Source organism: Pipistrellus hanaki (genome assembly GCF_964339955.1).
Source record: "Pipistrellus hanaki genome assembly, chromosome: 14".
Classification (NCBI taxonomy): domain Eukaryota; kingdom Metazoa; phylum Chordata; class Mammalia; order Chiroptera; family Vespertilionidae; genus Pipistrellus; species Pipistrellus hanaki.
This window is the reverse complement of record NC_140516.1, coordinates 39,890,595-39,907,649: the sequence shown is the minus strand read 5'-3', so window position 1 is coordinate 39,907,649 and position 17,055 is coordinate 39,890,595. Positions and strand designations below refer to the sequence as shown.

The 17,055-nt window shown below is 37.3% G+C and overlaps 1 protein-coding gene across 12 annotated transcripts in view; it reads left to right on the top strand.

The window, feature by feature from the left end:
- NT5C2 (5'-nucleotidase, cytosolic II) overlaps positions 1 to 17,055 on the top strand; it is a 108,911-nt gene that overhangs the window by 87,112 nt on the left and 4,744 nt on the right. For 6 of the 12 annotated variants that reach the window (XM_084903854.1, XM_084903849.1, XM_084903856.1 and 3 more), the window contains 11 exons: positions 759 to 876; positions 2,513 to 2,608; positions 2,954 to 2,977; positions 8,644 to 8,735; positions 8,864 to 8,921; positions 9,934 to 10,027; positions 10,632 to 10,685; positions 12,427 to 12,510; positions 13,448 to 13,489; positions 14,794 to 14,901; positions 16,441 to 16,507. In XM_084903854.1, the coding sequence (XP_084759980.1) occupies positions 759 to 876; positions 2,513 to 2,608; positions 2,954 to 2,977; positions 8,644 to 8,735; positions 8,864 to 8,921; positions 9,934 to 10,027; positions 10,632 to 10,685; positions 12,427 to 12,510; positions 13,448 to 13,489; positions 14,794 to 14,901; positions 16,441 to 16,507 (837 nt within the window). Of the gene's footprint in view, positions 1 to 758; positions 877 to 2,512; positions 2,609 to 2,953; positions 2,978 to 8,643; positions 8,736 to 8,863; positions 8,922 to 9,129; positions 9,228 to 9,933; positions 10,028 to 10,631; positions 10,686 to 12,426; positions 12,511 to 13,447; positions 13,490 to 14,793; positions 14,902 to 16,440; positions 16,508 to 17,055 lie in introns of those variants that run through there. The other 6 variants (XM_084903855.1, XM_084903853.1, XM_084903850.1 and 3 more) reach the window with 2 other exon arrangements.

The following is a 17,055-nucleotide window of genomic DNA, read 5'->3' as shown; positions in this document are numbered from 1 at the left end:
AGCCAGGGTGAAATAACTCATAATTCTTTAATGTCGTCTAATTCCCAAGTTCACATCTTGATTTTTCTAATTATCTCAGACATGTCTTTTTATGGTTGCTTTTGCAGTAAAAACTTACACAATGCAATTTAATGATTATAATATTGTTAGGGCTGATAAGAAAACAAATGAGTCCTGACAAATAGAATTATGCTGCTTGAAGAAGGAATATAATGTAGCTACCAAGCCAAATAGGAATTCCAAAAATAGACTGGGTTTTTTTATAGCTCATTTTTAAGGATTCGTACACCAGTTATGCACACCAGTAAAGCCTTCAACATATATAGACTTCTACCTAGTTTTCTATTTTACTTACATTTTCATGTAATATCACAACTGTGCATATTAATTCCCCCCCCCCTTTTAGATTGTATGCATGAAAGACTAGATAAAGAGTAAAACAATGTTTGAATTAGGTTCCTTAAGAATGAAAGAACTATTCTGAAATGTCTGATAATTTAGCTGTTACTGCTGCTCCTACTATGTATAATATTACCTGTTTCCACAAACTAACAATTGAGTTCTGTGATTACTTGAGGCAATACAAAACACAGATTTGGGGCAAAAAGAAGAGAGAGAGAGAGAGGGAAAAAAAGGCAGATTTAGAAAGAGGGAGTAACTGGTAGAAATTTAGGAAGAGGAGGAAAGAGTAGAAATTCACTCATTTGCCTTCTATTTTAATTGGCTATTCTTTTAATGAGAACCTTTTCTTTGTGCAGTATACAAGTCCCCAGAGTACGAGTCCCTTGGTTTTGAGCTTACTGTGGAGAGATTAGTTTCTATTGGCTATCCTCAGGAACTGCTCAGCTTTGCTTATGATTCTACATTCCCTACCAGGTAATTTTTCAAGATTATTTTGGATTAAGACCCCACTTACCCCAAATTAATAATTCCAAATGCAGCCCTGATTAAAAAATAAAGTGTGTTTTCCTTTTCAGTTGGTTGGTGTTGATTTTAAAATGATCAAGGACTATTCATGTCCACTACCATATCTTTTCTGTTCTTGAATTGAGCTTCATTTATTGTTATTGAAGGAGATCCATTATTGGAAAAGAAACAGGATTACTAGTAAATCTGATGGGCAGTAATCAGTCACGGATATATATAACTTTGGTTGTTGGAAAGCAGTTACAAGTTTTGCTAATACACTTAATTTGGTAATCAGGAACCTTTATTTTTTTAAACTTTTTATTTTTAAAAATATTTTTATTGATTTCAGAGAGGAAGGGAGGGGGAGAGATAGAAACATCACTGATGAAAGAGAATCATTGATTGGCTGCCTCCTGCATGCTCCACACTGGGGATTGAGCCTATAACCCGTGCATATGCCCTGTCCTGAAATTGAACCATGACCTCCTGGTTCATAGGTCAATGGTCAACCACTGAGCCATTTTTTTTTTTTAAGTATTGATTGACTTGAGAGAGAGAGAGAAATATTAATTTGTAGTTCCACTTATTTATGCATTCATTGGTTGCATCTTATATGTGCCCTTGCTGGAGATCCAATGCACAACCTTGGTGTATTAAGTTGATGCTCAAATCAACTGAGCTACCTACCTGGTCAGGGCTAAGAGAGCCTTTTAAAAATATATGTATATACTTACTGATTTCAGAGAGGAAGGGAGAGGGAGAGAAGATAGAAATGTCAGTGCACACCCCACACGGGGGATCAAGTCTGCAAACTGGGTATATGCCATGACTGGAAATTGAACTGTGACCTCCTGGTTCAAAGGTCAATGTTCAACCACTGGGCTAGAGGAACCTTTTGATAGTTTTCATTAATAAATTTGATAGGAAAGAAAAATTGTGGGTTTTTTTAGATGTTACCATCATATATGTTCCATATACAACATCTAAAAGAGGGAAATATAAGCTAGTTCAGTTTTGTCCAAGGAAACTAAGACTGTTTTAGGATGGAACCATCTGTATTAAGAAGAATTATAGTTTATACCTTAAACTATATTAAGCTCTCGTTCCTTATAGAAAACAGTTGTGATTAATTATCTAGACAGAGTAATTTTTAGTTGCTCTGGGATTAGGTTTTTTTCTTTTTAATAAATATATTTTATTGATTTTTTTTTAAAGTATATTTTATTGATTTTTTACAGAGAGGAAGGGAGAGGGACAGAGAGCTAGAAACATCAATGAGAGAGAAACATCGACCAGCTGCCTCTTGCACACCCCCCACTGGGGATATGCTCGCAACCAAGGTACATGCCTTTGACTGGAATCGAACCCGGGATCTTCCAGTCCGCAGGCTGACGCTCTATCCACTGAGCCAAACCGGCCTCGGTTGGGATTAGTTTTTAAGATTTTATTCACTTACTTTAATCTCTAGGGTTATGTTGTTTTGGGACATACTTGAGTTGCCATAAAGCTTGAATAAGATGAGTTTGGTTCATGGTGATCAAGTAATGTAAGATTATTTCCTGTATTGTTTTGCATTATTAATAATGTTTTCATTTTCACTTAGGGGACTTGTCTTCGATACACTCTATGGAAATCTTTTGAAAGTTGATGCCTATGGAAACCTCTTGGTCTGTGCACATGGCTTTAACTTCATAAGGGGGTGAGTTCAAAGAAACCTTTTAGTCTCTTTCTAGTATTTGTATAGTCTGACAATATGAAGATGACAGTGTCTTCCTGAGTTCAATATACTTCTCTGTGTTTTGTTTGTTTGTTTTATTATTAAAGAGCAATTCTTTTACATAAGGATACTTTACAATTACTTATCAGGCAGGAAAGACCCAAACTGACTTATAAATAGAGCTAGCAGTTACATTTTGTTTAAAATAAGTGCTTTCTAATGATGGATCATCCAAAAAAGGTAATCATGTAACTTGCCCTAAAAGAACTTGAGTGGCTTTGACTTATTTGAAATTCTAAGATTTTTATTTTCTCCTTTTTAATACAGTTCTCAGGTAGCTGCTCAGAAGAGGTATGTACATAAAAGTGTTTTGAAACATTTAAAACTACAACAGTGTAAATGACTAAGATTTTTAACAGCTAATACATTATTTTTTTTATATTCTAATGAAAGCTTCAAATATTTGATTATGTTAAAATTTTTTAAAACATGGGGTTAAAATGAATATAGGGTAATATTTAAAACAAGTAAGGATAAGCTTTATTTTTATAATTAGACTTCTTTTTTTAAAATTTTTTTATTGATTTTTACAGAGAGGAAGTTAGAGGGACAGAGAGCTAGAAACATCGATGAGAGAGAAACATCGACCAGCTGCCTCTTGCACACCCCCCACTGGGGATATGCTCGCAACCAAGGTACATGCCCTTGACTGGAATCGAACCCGGGACCCCTCAGTCTGCAGGCCGACGCTCTATTCACTGAGCCAAACCGGTTTCGGCTATAATTAGACTATTTTCACTATCCTTACTAATTTGAACTTTTTACCCTAGTAAACAGCAGATAAAATTTAGTGTCTACTATTTTTTTAGTGAAACATCCCAATTTTCTCTTTAAACATTACAATACCACAGTTTGACAACTTCTATAATTATGGCTTTACAGCTATACATCTTCTGTATTGTTGTATTACCTACTTTACCAGTGGCTCTATATTAGGATCAGAGCAACTCTTAAAACCAAAATAGGTTATATGTCAGTCTTTTGCATAACTTTGTCATGAATTATTTATTCTCAATGGCCAGGCAATAAAAACAGCACAGTTTACATTGAAATTGTTAAAGAGACAATATTTTTGGTAAATAAACTTTATGATAAGAGGCACCAACTAATTGAAACTATACTCGAGGTTTTTTTAAATCTATGGTTATAGCAAGACCCTACTTAGAATTGAAGCATCTTATGTAAGACTCTTCAGCTGATTCTTGGAAATCAGAGCTCAAAGATTTCCAAATATACATAGTGAGAAAAGTGTGAAGTAACACCCCACCTTGACACACCTGGACAGGCCTTTCTTTCACTGTCACATCTGCCCTTCTTTCACTGTCCCTCTCATGAGGGGTTTGTTCACAACCCATGAATATCATGATGCAGAATTTCAGCGTGAAGTGATTGCAAGTACCCTGTTTCCCCGAAAATAAGACAGTGTCTTATATTAATTTTTTCTCCCAATGTTGCGAGGTCTTATTTGATTATGTTAAAATTTAGGTCTGTTAGGTCTTATTTTCAGGGATGTCTTATCTTTTCATGCGCTAGGTCTTATTTTCGGAGGATGTCTTATTTTTGGGGAAACACGGTAGTATTAGCAACCTAAGCTATTTTACATATGGGTATTGGCACTACAATTCAGAATCCTAGTGAAGATGAACCAACATTATATTTATTAATGTCTGAAAAGGGACTTTTGTGCTGTCGGGGAGGGGTAGGTAGTCAAAGAAGAAAAGAGAGAGAAGCAGTCCTATAATAAATTAGTACTGCAATTAGATTTACTAACTCAATATCCAAAGACCTTCTTTCTTCCCCTAAGCCAGTAATGTTTCAAACACCTCCTTTGGAAATAAATTTAGTAATGTTTTAAAAATAAGTCATTTATGAGTCAATGCAGAATCATTTAACCAGCACTTAGCACTGTATGGTCCTTTGTGTAAAAAAGTCCATGGAGAAGAAGGGACTGAGGATGGAAGATGAAGGAGAGAAAGAGTTCTTGAAGAACATGGTAGACAAGTCTGGCACTTTACAATGCCTTGCTAATGAGGCCTCAATTGCAAAGGCTTTTAAAGTTTTAGAATAGGATAATATTGAGATTAAATCTTTATTCTGTGGATTTCACAAGGTTAGCAGTAGTTTGTACTATATAACTTTTCTACTCAACTTTAAGTCTAGCATTCCTTCTTTTATGATATATTACCTCCCTCTGAATTAATTTTTACTTAAAAGATATATTAGCATGATTTGGCACTTAATTTAAACAAAATGTTATTGTTAACTATATAAGTCTTTTGGGTTCTAATTGCCTTATAACTATTAATTATCCCTCTGTAAAGGAATTATTCTTTAATGATGGAGGGAATAGGAAAGTATGTCTAAGGGGGCAATGTATATAATTACTATTCCCTTTCACCTTAATTTTCATTACAGAAAATCTTGGAAAGCTAGAAATGAGATATTCTACAAAGTTATTCTTTATTGGAAATTTTAATTCAGATGGGTGACAAAGACAGGAAATAATGTGATTTTATTTTCCAGAGTTTATGCCATTGTAGTTAACCAACCCAAGCAGGAATTTACTCAAGTTACTCTGAGTATGAACTTTAAGCTTGATGTTTGTTACTTAGATTATTAGTTGATCTCCATAAATTCACCTTGGGAATTGTGTATTTTTATATTTTAGTGTTTTGCCCTTCCTATTTCTCTGTAATATTTTTATTAATACCATCCTCTTCCTCTTGCAGTGTTTTATTTCACTCTCCTAGGTTCTCGTGTGTCTCTAAAAACTTCTGTTTCCACTGGTTTCTTTCCTTTTGAACCCTAAATGTTCTCCATGAATATTTTCTCAGTCTTTTCTTTTTACAGTACTCTTAAGTGGCCTCCTCTACTCAATAATAATCTTCATGACTTTACCTACTACATATGCGTTGATGTTATCTCTCAAGTTGGAATCTCTGTTTTAAGTTCTTGATGTTTGTTTCTAATTGTTCGTAAAAATGTTTGCTTTGAGCTTACTGTATCCAAAATAAAACTCCTCTTACATCTACTTTTTACCTAATTCTCATATTTCTGTTAATGGAACCACTACCCTCTGAGAGACACCTTAATGTGAACATCATTACCTTTTTTAAAAAATATATTTTTATTGATTTCAGAGAAGAAGGGAGAGGGAGAGATAGATAGAAACATTAATGTTGAGAATCATTGATTGGCTGCCTCCTATATGCCTCACACTGAGGATCGATCCCACAACCTGGGCACAAGCCCTGACCGGAAATCAAACTGATGACCCCTGGTTGCTGGGTCAGCACTCAGCTGTTGAGCCACACCCAGCTGGGCTATTATCTTTTATTATCATCTTATGTTTTCTTTCTTTTAAAATATTTATTTATTTATTTATTTATTTATTTATTTGAACATTACCTTTTATTTTTATGTCCCTCATCTGGCACATCCAATCAGATGCCTTTCCTTTAAAAATTTCCTTTGCCATCTTAAGACCCTACTGCTCTCATCCAGACTACTGCAATAACTGATCTCATAGTTCTTTCTGTATCAGTTAACTTTAGTTGCATAGTAATAAATTACTTTGGAACTTAGTAGCTTGAACAATTACCATTTTATTTAGCTCAGAATTCTGAGAGTTAGCTGGAGGATTCTGGGGTTCCTCAGCTGATCTAAGGAACCGAACCCATGGCCTTCTGGTGCACAGGACAATGCTCCAACCCAGTCAAACCAGCCAGGGCCAGATTGAAAACTTTTTTAGGCTGCAACCTGAGCTTGTTCATCTTCATGTGTAATATTTGGAAGTCTGCCTTGCATGTAGCCATTAGACTATTTGTATGATTTTTCTATCTGAAATAGTGTTACTCATATGTCTGGCAGTTGGCAGCCTGTTGGCTGGGTGCCTCATTTCTGCATGTAGCCTTTTATTATCCAGCAGGCTATCTCGCTTTCATTCACATAGTAGTCTCAGAGTTCCAAGAGCAGCAAGAGTAGGCAAGCCTCAGTGCCCATGTGTTTTCGAAGTCTGTTTGGATCCCATTTATTGTTGTTCAAGCCTGTATTCAAGGATGGAGTCTCATAATAGGAGGAACTGCAAAGTCATATTACAAAGAGATATTTGTAGCCATTTTTGCAACATATCACTTTTTCCCCCTTTCCATTTTATCCTAAGACTGCAATTGATTTCTTTTATAATTTAGCTCTGCTGATTTTATCCCTATGCTTAAACACTGTGAATGGCACTTTGGACTTGAAAGAAGTTAAGAACAATAGCATAATCTGCCTCAATTTATCTCTCTCGTTTTATTTTTCTCTGCTCCCCCTTCTCTACTCAAATTGGACTAGTTTCTAAATTGGTCTACCTAGCCTTTAAGGATCAGCTCACATGCCACACCTTTCATGAATCCTCACTCCCACATTTACTTTTCTCGGTCCCTAAAGTTGTAATGTCTCCCCTTCCTCAGTTTTCTCATAGCTCTTTGCACCTTTCTTGTGATTTTTTTACCCTGTGATAATTGTCCCTTATCAGACTGACAGCTTTTTAGAAATGTATTTTAGAGAGGGAAAAAAGGAGAGAGAGAAATACTCATTTGAGAAAGTTATACATCAATGTGAGAGAGATTCTAGTACATCAGTTGGTTTCCTCCTGTACGTGCCCCAAACAGGGATCAACCTAGGTATGTGCCTTGACTAGGAACCCAACCTGTGACCTTCGAGTGCAGTGGTCGCCAACCTCACGGACCACCAGTTGGCAACTGCTGCTCCAAAGGTTTCCTTAAACTAGTGGTTGCCAACCTTTCAGACCTCACAGATTCGCAGACCGCCAGTTGGTGACCACTGTTCTAGTGCATAGGACCATGCTCCAACCAACTGAGCACACCAGTGAAGGCCAGATGGAACACTTTTTAGGGCTTCAACTTGAGCTTGTCCATCTTTATGTGTAATACTAGAGGCCTGGTGCATGAAATTCATGGGGCGGGGGGAAGTTAGGGGATTGGTGGTGTCCCTCAGCCCAGCCTGCACCCTCTCCAATCTGGAACCCCTTGAGGGATGTCCAACTGCCCATTTAGACCTGATCTTTAGTCAGACATTCCTCTCACAGTCCAGGACTGGTGGCTCCCAATTGCTCGCCTTCCTGATTGCCCCAAACCACTTCTCCCTGCCAGCCTGATCACCCCCTAACCACTCCCCTGCCAGCCTGATTGCTCCTAACTGCCCTCCCCTGCCAGCCTGGTAACCCCTAACTGCCCTCCCCTGAAGGCCTGGTCACTCCTAACTGCCCTCCTCTCCAGGCATGGTCACCCCTAACTGCTCTTCCCTGCAGGCCCAGTTGCCCCCATCTGCTGGCCTGGTTACCCCTAACTGTCCTCCCCTGCAGGCTTGATTGCCCACAACTGCCCTCCCTTGCAGGCCAGGTCCCTCTCAGCTGCCCTTCCCTGCAGGCTTGATTGCCCACAACTGCCCTCCCCTGCAGGCCTGGGGTCCTCCCCCCCCCCCCCAACTGCCCTCCCTTGCAGGCCTGGTTCCTTCCAACTTCCTTCTTCTGCCAGCCTAGTCACCCCTAAGTGCCCTGCCCTGCAGGCTTGATTGCCCCCGACTGGCCATCTTGTGGCAGCCATCTTGTGTGTTGAAGTGATGGTCAATTTGCATATTACTCTTTTATTAGATAGGATTTGGAAGTCTGCCTTACAAGTAGCTATTAGAATATTTGAATGAATTTTTAAGAATTTATTGACTTCAGAAAGAAACAGAGAGGGAGAGAGGGAAACTTCAATGATGAGAGACAATCATGTATAGGCTGCCTCCCTGCATGCCCCCTACTGCAACTAGAGGATGTGCCCTGACTGGGAACCAACCACTGAGCCACACTGACCAGGCTTGAATGATTTTTGAATGATGAATATTTCTCATAGTTTTTATAATGCTAGTTTTTTGAGTACCAGTTAATTAAAATTTTTTTCTTTCAGACCAGAAACTAGAGAGCAGTATCCAAATAAATTTATCCAACGAGATGACACTGAAAGATTTTACATTCTGAATACATTATTCAACCTACCAGGTAGATTCATTCTATGCTTATATAACTGATGCTTTCTCTTCTTTCCATGATTATCTTTGCTCAAGGGAGATAAAATAATTTAAATTTTCTCACCTAAAGCTTATGAATATCTATTCTTCATTTTTCAGAGACCTACCTGTTGGCCTGCCTAGTAGATTTTTTTACTAATTGTCCCAGATATACCAGGTATGTAAATGCTATAATTTTTTTCCAATTGATTTTTAAAAAAATTAATGTACAGGGTTTTAGAGAACTGGCCATTGTAGGTCTTTTCTGCTTTTCTGAAGTGAATTTAGTACTAGTGAGAGATGCCTCATTGCCAGCCTGAGAGATGGGACGGCACCAGCAGCTCCATGCAGGCTCTCACCTCCCACTCGGCCCCTCTTCTTGCCAGTGTGCTGCAGCCATGTTTGGAAGGGACCACTTCTGATTGGCTTCTCCTGGGAATGAAGACGGCCAGCAGAGGTGCTAATTGTGACAACTGAGTGGGAGGTTTGTGTGATGATTATCTGTCAAGCAGAATTACACTAAAACCCCCCTACTCATTTCACAGCAGCTACCCAGGAGCCATTCAGGGATGGTAATTTAATTTCATTCCCAGGCCCAGCAAGATTTGATTGAGGAATAAATACTGTTTATCCTCCCTGAAGTTAAATTTTGTTTGTTATACTCTCCTTTTTAGGAATTTGCATAACCACTGCTGAAAGTTCAGCTATATGTGCTAGAGTTTGCTAACTTCCTTATCCTCTCTAGGCCTTACCCACTTCAAGGCACTGAATTTGGTAGAGTGCTAAGTAGCTAAGCTACATAGAAAATAGGCAATACCTTTGCATCTAGAGATGTTAGAAAAGGCAGGGTAGAGAGAACCTAAATTACCAACTTTAAGCTTTAAATGTTTTTCTGATGGAACCTGTTTCTTAAAAGTGATGAATAAAAGAACTTGATGTTTTTGGAACTGGCCTTTAGCTTCCATTCAGTGTATTCTATCACTTTGTATTTGTTCACAGTTATTGTATTCCATTGAACACTATAGTCATCTCTGGTGGCCAGGTGGATTTTCATTAGGGAGTAATTATTTTCCTAATTAGCCAGTGCCATTATCCATGTGATAATGGAACCTTTGGGTCCCTGGGTAAGGTGTGATATTTTATTTATCCTCCTTTGGATTCCCTATCATGTTCTTTTAATCTCTCTGTAGCTGTGAAACAGGATTTAAAGATGGGGACCTCTTCATGTCTTACCGGAGTATGTTCCAGGATGTCAGGGATGCTGTTGACTGGGTTCATTATAAGGTACCTACTCACTCATTGGCATGTGTTTTATATTGTTTGACATTAACTTTTTAGGTGCAAATAGAACCGAGTTTTTTCCCTTTAAAACAAAACAAATCAAAATACACGAACAAATCCCCCCCCCCAAAAAAATAGATTTACCCCCTAGTGATAGCTCTTTATAATACTTTAATACTTTGTTCTTGTCTTTGATTGTCCTGCTTTCAGATTGTGCTTGGTTTCTAGATCTTATTTCACAAACACACTGAGAGATTTTATACTTGCTGTATCCTATGAGTATAATTATGGTCCTTTCCAACCCCTCCCACCCCCAAATACTTGACTGATAACGTTAATAAGTATATTAACATTTACTATAAATTGTACTGAGTAAAATATGAAATGCTTTTTGATGTCTAGGTTAAAATAAGAATAATTTTATATTTTAAATACATTTTGGAAGCAGAGTTGGAGCAAATCACATCTGCTACTTTATCCTGGTCTTCTCCAGTGTATCTGCTTTTCCATTTTGTAATACTTAAATGATGTGTCTGGGTTGATAGTAGACATGTCTTATAAATTGTTAGACTGATTTTGTTCTTATTTCTGTTTTTTCTTCCCCTAGGGCTCCCTTAAAGAAAAGACAGTTGAAAATCTTGAGAAGTATGTAGTTAAAGATGTAAGTATTAAAGGGGAATCTACATGATAGCTTATAAAACCTATTAGGGAAATTAATAAGTCTATTTAAAATGAAATGCACAGGGGAAGATATGTATTTCCTTGTCTTGTTATAATATATGCCAAGTGTAATTACCAAGAGTTTTCAGCCAGAGCATATGTTTGGTACAGTTTTTCCTGCTTATTGATAATTAAGAAGACCTAGTATTCCATTTGTGTTTGTAGCTCTAATTATGATAGCAGCTAGAGAGGTTATTGTGTGCTCATCAATGTGCTGAGTGAGTGAGTACATGCATTATCCTGCTTACTCTTCTGTATAAGCCACGAAGGCATTGTTAACTCTGCTGCATAGGAACAGATGAAACTGAGGAATAAAGGGATTAAATAATTTGGCCAAGTTCATACAGCTAATAAGTAATGAACCCAAATCATAGCCACTGTGCTACACCATCTAAACAATGTACAAAGTAATTTATTTAAATTCTCTTTAGCCTATCAACAGGAAATAATAGGGAAAGCTTTAAAAATATCTAAAAGGACATTAGAGGAGAATCTAATAAAATTCAGAAAAACCTGTAGTTTATTTAATTGAATTGTGTCAATGTTAATTTCTTAGTTTTGGTGATTGTGCTGTGGTTACGTACAATGTTAATATTAAGGGAAGCTAGATGAGGAATATATAGAAACCCTCTACTATTTTCACAACTGTAAGTCTGAAATTACTTCAAAATTAAAAGTAAACACATTTCTTTTTCTCACAGAGGAAAAGTAGCATAATGCATTATTTCCTCAAAAAGTATTTTGGTAAAGATTACTTACTATTTTCAGTCTTTGTACCTCCTATTTCCTCCCCACTCACCCCAATCCTTGTTTCAAAAATGCTGAGGGGTTCAGGAGAGGTCCAGGAGAACGTGAGTAAAGGGACCTATTTACTGTGAGAGCAGGGAAATCTGCTTTTCTCTCCGGTTATGGGGAGTTAGAATTAACTTTGTTTCTGTAGGCAGTCTAGGCATTTCTAGATTGTATCCTACACATGTGATTCAGTTATACAAGGTGTTCGTTTTTTAAATGAAAATATATACAATGAAGCTAAATCTCCATATAGAGGATTTTGCTGTTTAAAAAGTAATTTAAACTCTTTCCTGAGGCAAATATGGGGAAAGTAGAGATGTTTTTAGGAAGCATATAATTATTATTTATGTGTATCATCTGTTTATATAAATAAAAGCCTAAGCAACTGTTACTACTGGTCAACCAGTCACTATGACACGCACTGACCAGCAGGGGGCAGACACTCAACGCAGGAGCTGCCCCCTGGTGGTCAGTGTGCTCCCACGGCCAACCACCCCTAGTCCCTCCCCCAGGCTGGCAAACCTCCCGCAGTCCCTCCCTTTGTCCAGCAGACTCCAGCCAGTCTGGCCCCCCATTGGGAGTGGGCAAGATGGCCCTGATTGCCTGCTAGGCCTAGGGACCCCACCTGTGCACCAATTTCGTGCACCGGGCCTCTAGTTTTATATATAAAATCTATAAATTATATACACCATGTATATTATTTATGTTAATACTTAACTTATGCATAGTGATAATGTCATCTTCTCAACGCAGAAATCTGAAGCCATCCAACCTTAAAGGGCATCCCCTGTTCTTATTTCAGTGGACAAAAGTCCAGTATGTGACTATTCCACAGTAAATGAATATGTATTTAGGTTTATTGCTTCACTCATCATTATATTACATTTCAGGGAAAATTGCCTTTGCTTCTGAGCCGGATGAAGGAAGTAGGGAAAGTATTTCTTGCCACCAACAGTGACTATAAATATACAGATGTAAGTGCTTAATATTCATATTTGTTTATTTATACAGAGGAATTATTTTGGCTTAAAGAACTGAAAATAACAAGGAGGGTAATAGTTTATTAAGGATAGTTTTGCCACTTCATTTTAAAAGCAGTGAAAAGAGCAGAAATATAAGCATAAGAGCTATATCAGAGTGATTCTCACATTTTTCTAAATATTTCTTTGGACTGTTTTCCCTAATTACAATTGGCTACTTGAATGCTTTAATTTGGGGATTCTCAAAACATTTATGCTGATCAAAATGTCTTCTATGTTCTCTTTGGTACATCATTTATATAAACTTAAGTCACTCTCTTTATTGTACATAAACACATGCCCTCCTCCCTGCTGTTGGGACCCAGACAGTGCGAAGATGTTTTTATTTTTAGCCATCAAAAGTTACTACTGCTTAAGTGCTTTTTTGCCAGATTAACGCATGTAGAAAAGCCAATTTAATTCCTCATCTTACTTTCGCTAAGACAGTTACAAGTTCATGGTACTAGAAAAAAGCTCAGTATTTCCCAATTCTTTATGTAAAATCTTATCTTAGAAATCTGATGATTTGTAATAAGCAAGACTATGAGTCATTAGTTTTTTCTATGCTCTTACCTCAGAAGACCCTTACCTCCAAAAGTGTGTTCCAGTCACTAGAATTAGAGATATATGGATGAATCTGTACCTAATTATCTCCTAGAAGAACCTGATGTCCTACTGAGCGTGTCAGAGGCTTCTGTATGTTTGTTATGATAAGCATTAATTTCTGGCTTTCATAGCTATGATTTCATAAACTTTAGAGGAAAGAGGAATGTGATAAATCCTATATTGAAAAAGACATTTTTATGAAAAACTGGTATGGTTTTTTAATAGTGTTTTATATCTTTTGTAGAAGTGTTATATGGAACCTTATGTTGTTGTTTTTTCCCTCCAGAAAATTATGACTTACCTGTTTGATTTCCCACATGGCCCCAAGGTACTATATGTAAATTATTAGACCATTGTTTCATTAATAATGAATGTATTTAATCAGCTTGGAATATTGATGTTAAGGAATTAATTGGTCAGGACCCATTCAGAAATCTTCATTAACATTAGAAGTAATGCAGGTGTTGGTATATTATTTCAAGTCGCTAGCATCTTGAAAACTTAGTAGACAAAGATAAAAGAGATTCATATGGCATTTAGTAGGATGGTATCAGAATAATTTTATGCCCAAGAACTTCTATGTAAAGTTAAGTTTGTGGGTTTTTCAGGTTGAGGAAGATAACTGATGGAAAGAAACAGAAAATGTGTATATTCTTGACAGCTTTTAGATTTTGCTTAGTTATTGATGAGTTTTATGCTAAGGCAGGTGTCGGCAACCTGCGGCTCTTTTTGTTAAGTGAAAAAATCCTTTTTCTGCATGATCCGGTATATAGCATTAAGGTAAGAAACAATATATGCAGTGTTATATTTGTTTTAAATGTCGCAATGGTTTTGCGTCTCCCAGGTTTTTTTTTCCCTTCGAAAACAGGTCCAAGTGGCTCTTTATGTCTTAAAGGTTGCCGACCCCTGTGCTAAGGGAACAGTTAAACTTGATACTTAAGCAGAGGTATCTATTTCTGCAGTATGGCTGCAGTTAGATCTAAGGGACTATTCATTGCAAGTTAATCATATACTTGTGCCATGCTGTTGTAATCCTAGGCTTTTAAAAAAATATCAGTAAATCCCTATTTTGAGATCACCCAAAAGCAGTGCTCTTCAGCTTGACCTTAAAAGGTTGTTTCAGAATGGAATCATGGTGATGGACATAACTGTTACATTGGTGCTGTGGTTGGCCCGCAGTAGGAGCCAAAGGCCAGTGTGCACCTCGAGCCATCATTCTGAAGTCCTACCCAGTGAAATTTCCTAGTAGTCCCATGCTGGTTTGTATACTTCCGTGCTGAGGCTAATCGGCCTCTCCCTTCATTTGTCTCTTGGGTATGGATCTGCATCTCTTTTCAGCCTCCTTGAGCCTCTTTTTGAGTGTGAGCACGCTTTCATACGTTAAATTTCTGTGAAATAAGTTAATAAGTAGGTGAAATGATTTTAAATGTAGAGATTATTAGTCATTCATTTATATTTTCACCTTGCCTGCTTCCAAAAGGATATGGCTTAAAAGACACAATGTTTTTAATAAAACTGGGATCTTCTGAGTATACTTACTACTTCTCCATTCCTTGCATCTGAATGAGATTAAATATTAGTGCTTTAAGGATAGGAGTGATGTTTCAGCTTTTGCTGTTTCTGCTTCATCAGCCTGGGAGCTCCCATCGACCATGGCAGTCCTACTTTGACCTGATCTTGGTGGATGCACGGAAACCACTCTTTTTTGGAGAAGGCACAGTACTTCGTCAGGTGGATACTGTAAGTTGAGGGGATGTTCTGTCTGCACATTGTTCTTCCTGTTTCTCCTTCTCCCACTCCCACTCTCCCTAAGGAAACAGGTATTTTTATCTACTTAGTTGTATTGGGTCGGCAAATAAGTAATTGCGGATTTTTTAAAAATCAAAGACAATTTTTTCATGGAACTAAATAACTTTATTCTGTAATGTATTGCCCATTTTGATCAATGACCTTTTGCCATCTTTCAGGCAGCATCATAATCCCACGTTCAAAAAACTTCTGGTTTTTATTAGCAAAAAACTGAATCAGGTACGATTTGACATCATCATCATTATTGAAATTTTTACCATTCAAGGAGTTTTGTAAAGATCGAAACAAAAAGTAATCAGATGGTGCAAGGTCAGGACTATATGGTGGATGTGGCAAAACATCCCAACCAAGCTCCATTAATTTTTGCCGAGTGACCAAAGATGTGTGTGGCCTTGCATTGTCATGATGGAATACAACACCTTTTCGATTTGTCAATTCGGGCCACTTTTCTTCAACTGCATTGTTTAATTTCGTTAGTTGTTCAATGTAGACATCAGAATTGATCGTTCGGTTGGGTGGTAAGAGTTCAAAGTAGACAATTCCTTTGTAATCCCACCAAACTGATAACAAAACCTTCTTTTGATGAATATCAGCTTTTGATGTTGTTTGAGTTGGTTCACCTGGCCTGCTCCACGATCTTTTCCGCTTGATATTGTTGTAAACAACCCATTTTTCATCGCCAGTTATCAGTCGTTTTAAAAATGGATCATTTTCATTACGTTTCTTTAGCAAATCGCAGCTTGCGTTGCGTTAACTGTGATTCTTTCAGTTCGTGAGGAACCCATGTATCGAGTTTTTGAACATAGCCAAGTTGTTTTAAGTGATTCTCAATGCATGTATGTGATACATGAAGCTTCTCTGCAATCTCACGTGTTGTACTGTGACAGTCCGAATTGATTATTGCTTTGATTAGGCCGTCATCAACTTCAACTGGACGACCAGAGCGTTTTTCATCTTTGAGTGAAAAATCACCAGAACGAAATTTGGCAAACCAATTTTGACACTGCCGTTCTTTTAAGGCTTCGTCACCATAAACAGCACATAACTTTTTATGAGCTTGCGATGCGTTTTTCCCTTTGCGGAAATAAAAAAGCAAAATATGACGAAAATGTTCCTTTTGATTTTCCATTTTTCAACGAACGCCAAACGAAAACTACAAAACAGATCAAAAAACTTTTTTTACTGATTAACAGCTGAATAGCCAACTATCAAATAACAAAATGTGTTTTACATTTGTACTATGTCTGCAAACCTAAAAATTCAACTGAAGCCATATATGTGTGAAACCCGCAATTACTTAGCTGCCGACCCAATATCTCTCTCTTGAAATTATTCTAAGACTTGGTTTTAATTGAGGTAGCCAAATAATTCAAAAGTGTCTTTCATTTGTTTGTTTAGCCAAATAGCATTTTGGATAGACATTATGATAGAATGATAAAATATTACAAAGTTCATATTCTCTTCTCACAGAAAACTGGCAAGCTGAAAATTGGTACCTACACAGGGCCCTTACAGCATGGTATTGTCTACTCAGGAGGTGAGTTGCAGCCTTCCCTTTATTTGGTGTGTCTCTCTGCTCAGACCTCACCCTGAAAGCATTGATGTCCTCCTAGCATAGTGGCTCATATACCCTTTAGTACCCTAAAACTATCTACTGCAGGTAAATACTTCAGTCCTCCAGTAATGCAATAGGAGTCAGGGAGAATGGGTTTGAGAAGTTGTTAGTATGTTCTAATGAATCTTTGATTTTTCACCCAATCTTTCTTTTACTTATTTGAGGCTGTTTCTCAGTGTCTTGAAATCATTTGGGGGTAGTCCTATGGGACATAAATACATATTTTGTTGGAGTGATAAACTTAATAGCAGATCTATGATGAGAAAAAGAGGTGGTACTTTTGAGGGTTATAGTCAATACTAATGCTGAGACACGTAGGAGGCAATTTAAAAAAATGAGAAAAAGATAAATTGTGGGTCTTTGACTTTAAGGTGAGCCTTTTTTCTAGTGTGTTCTTCACATACTTGTAAGAAAGAAATTAATCAGCACAGTATTTAATCGTTATGGTACTGAGAATGCTGTTTTTTAAT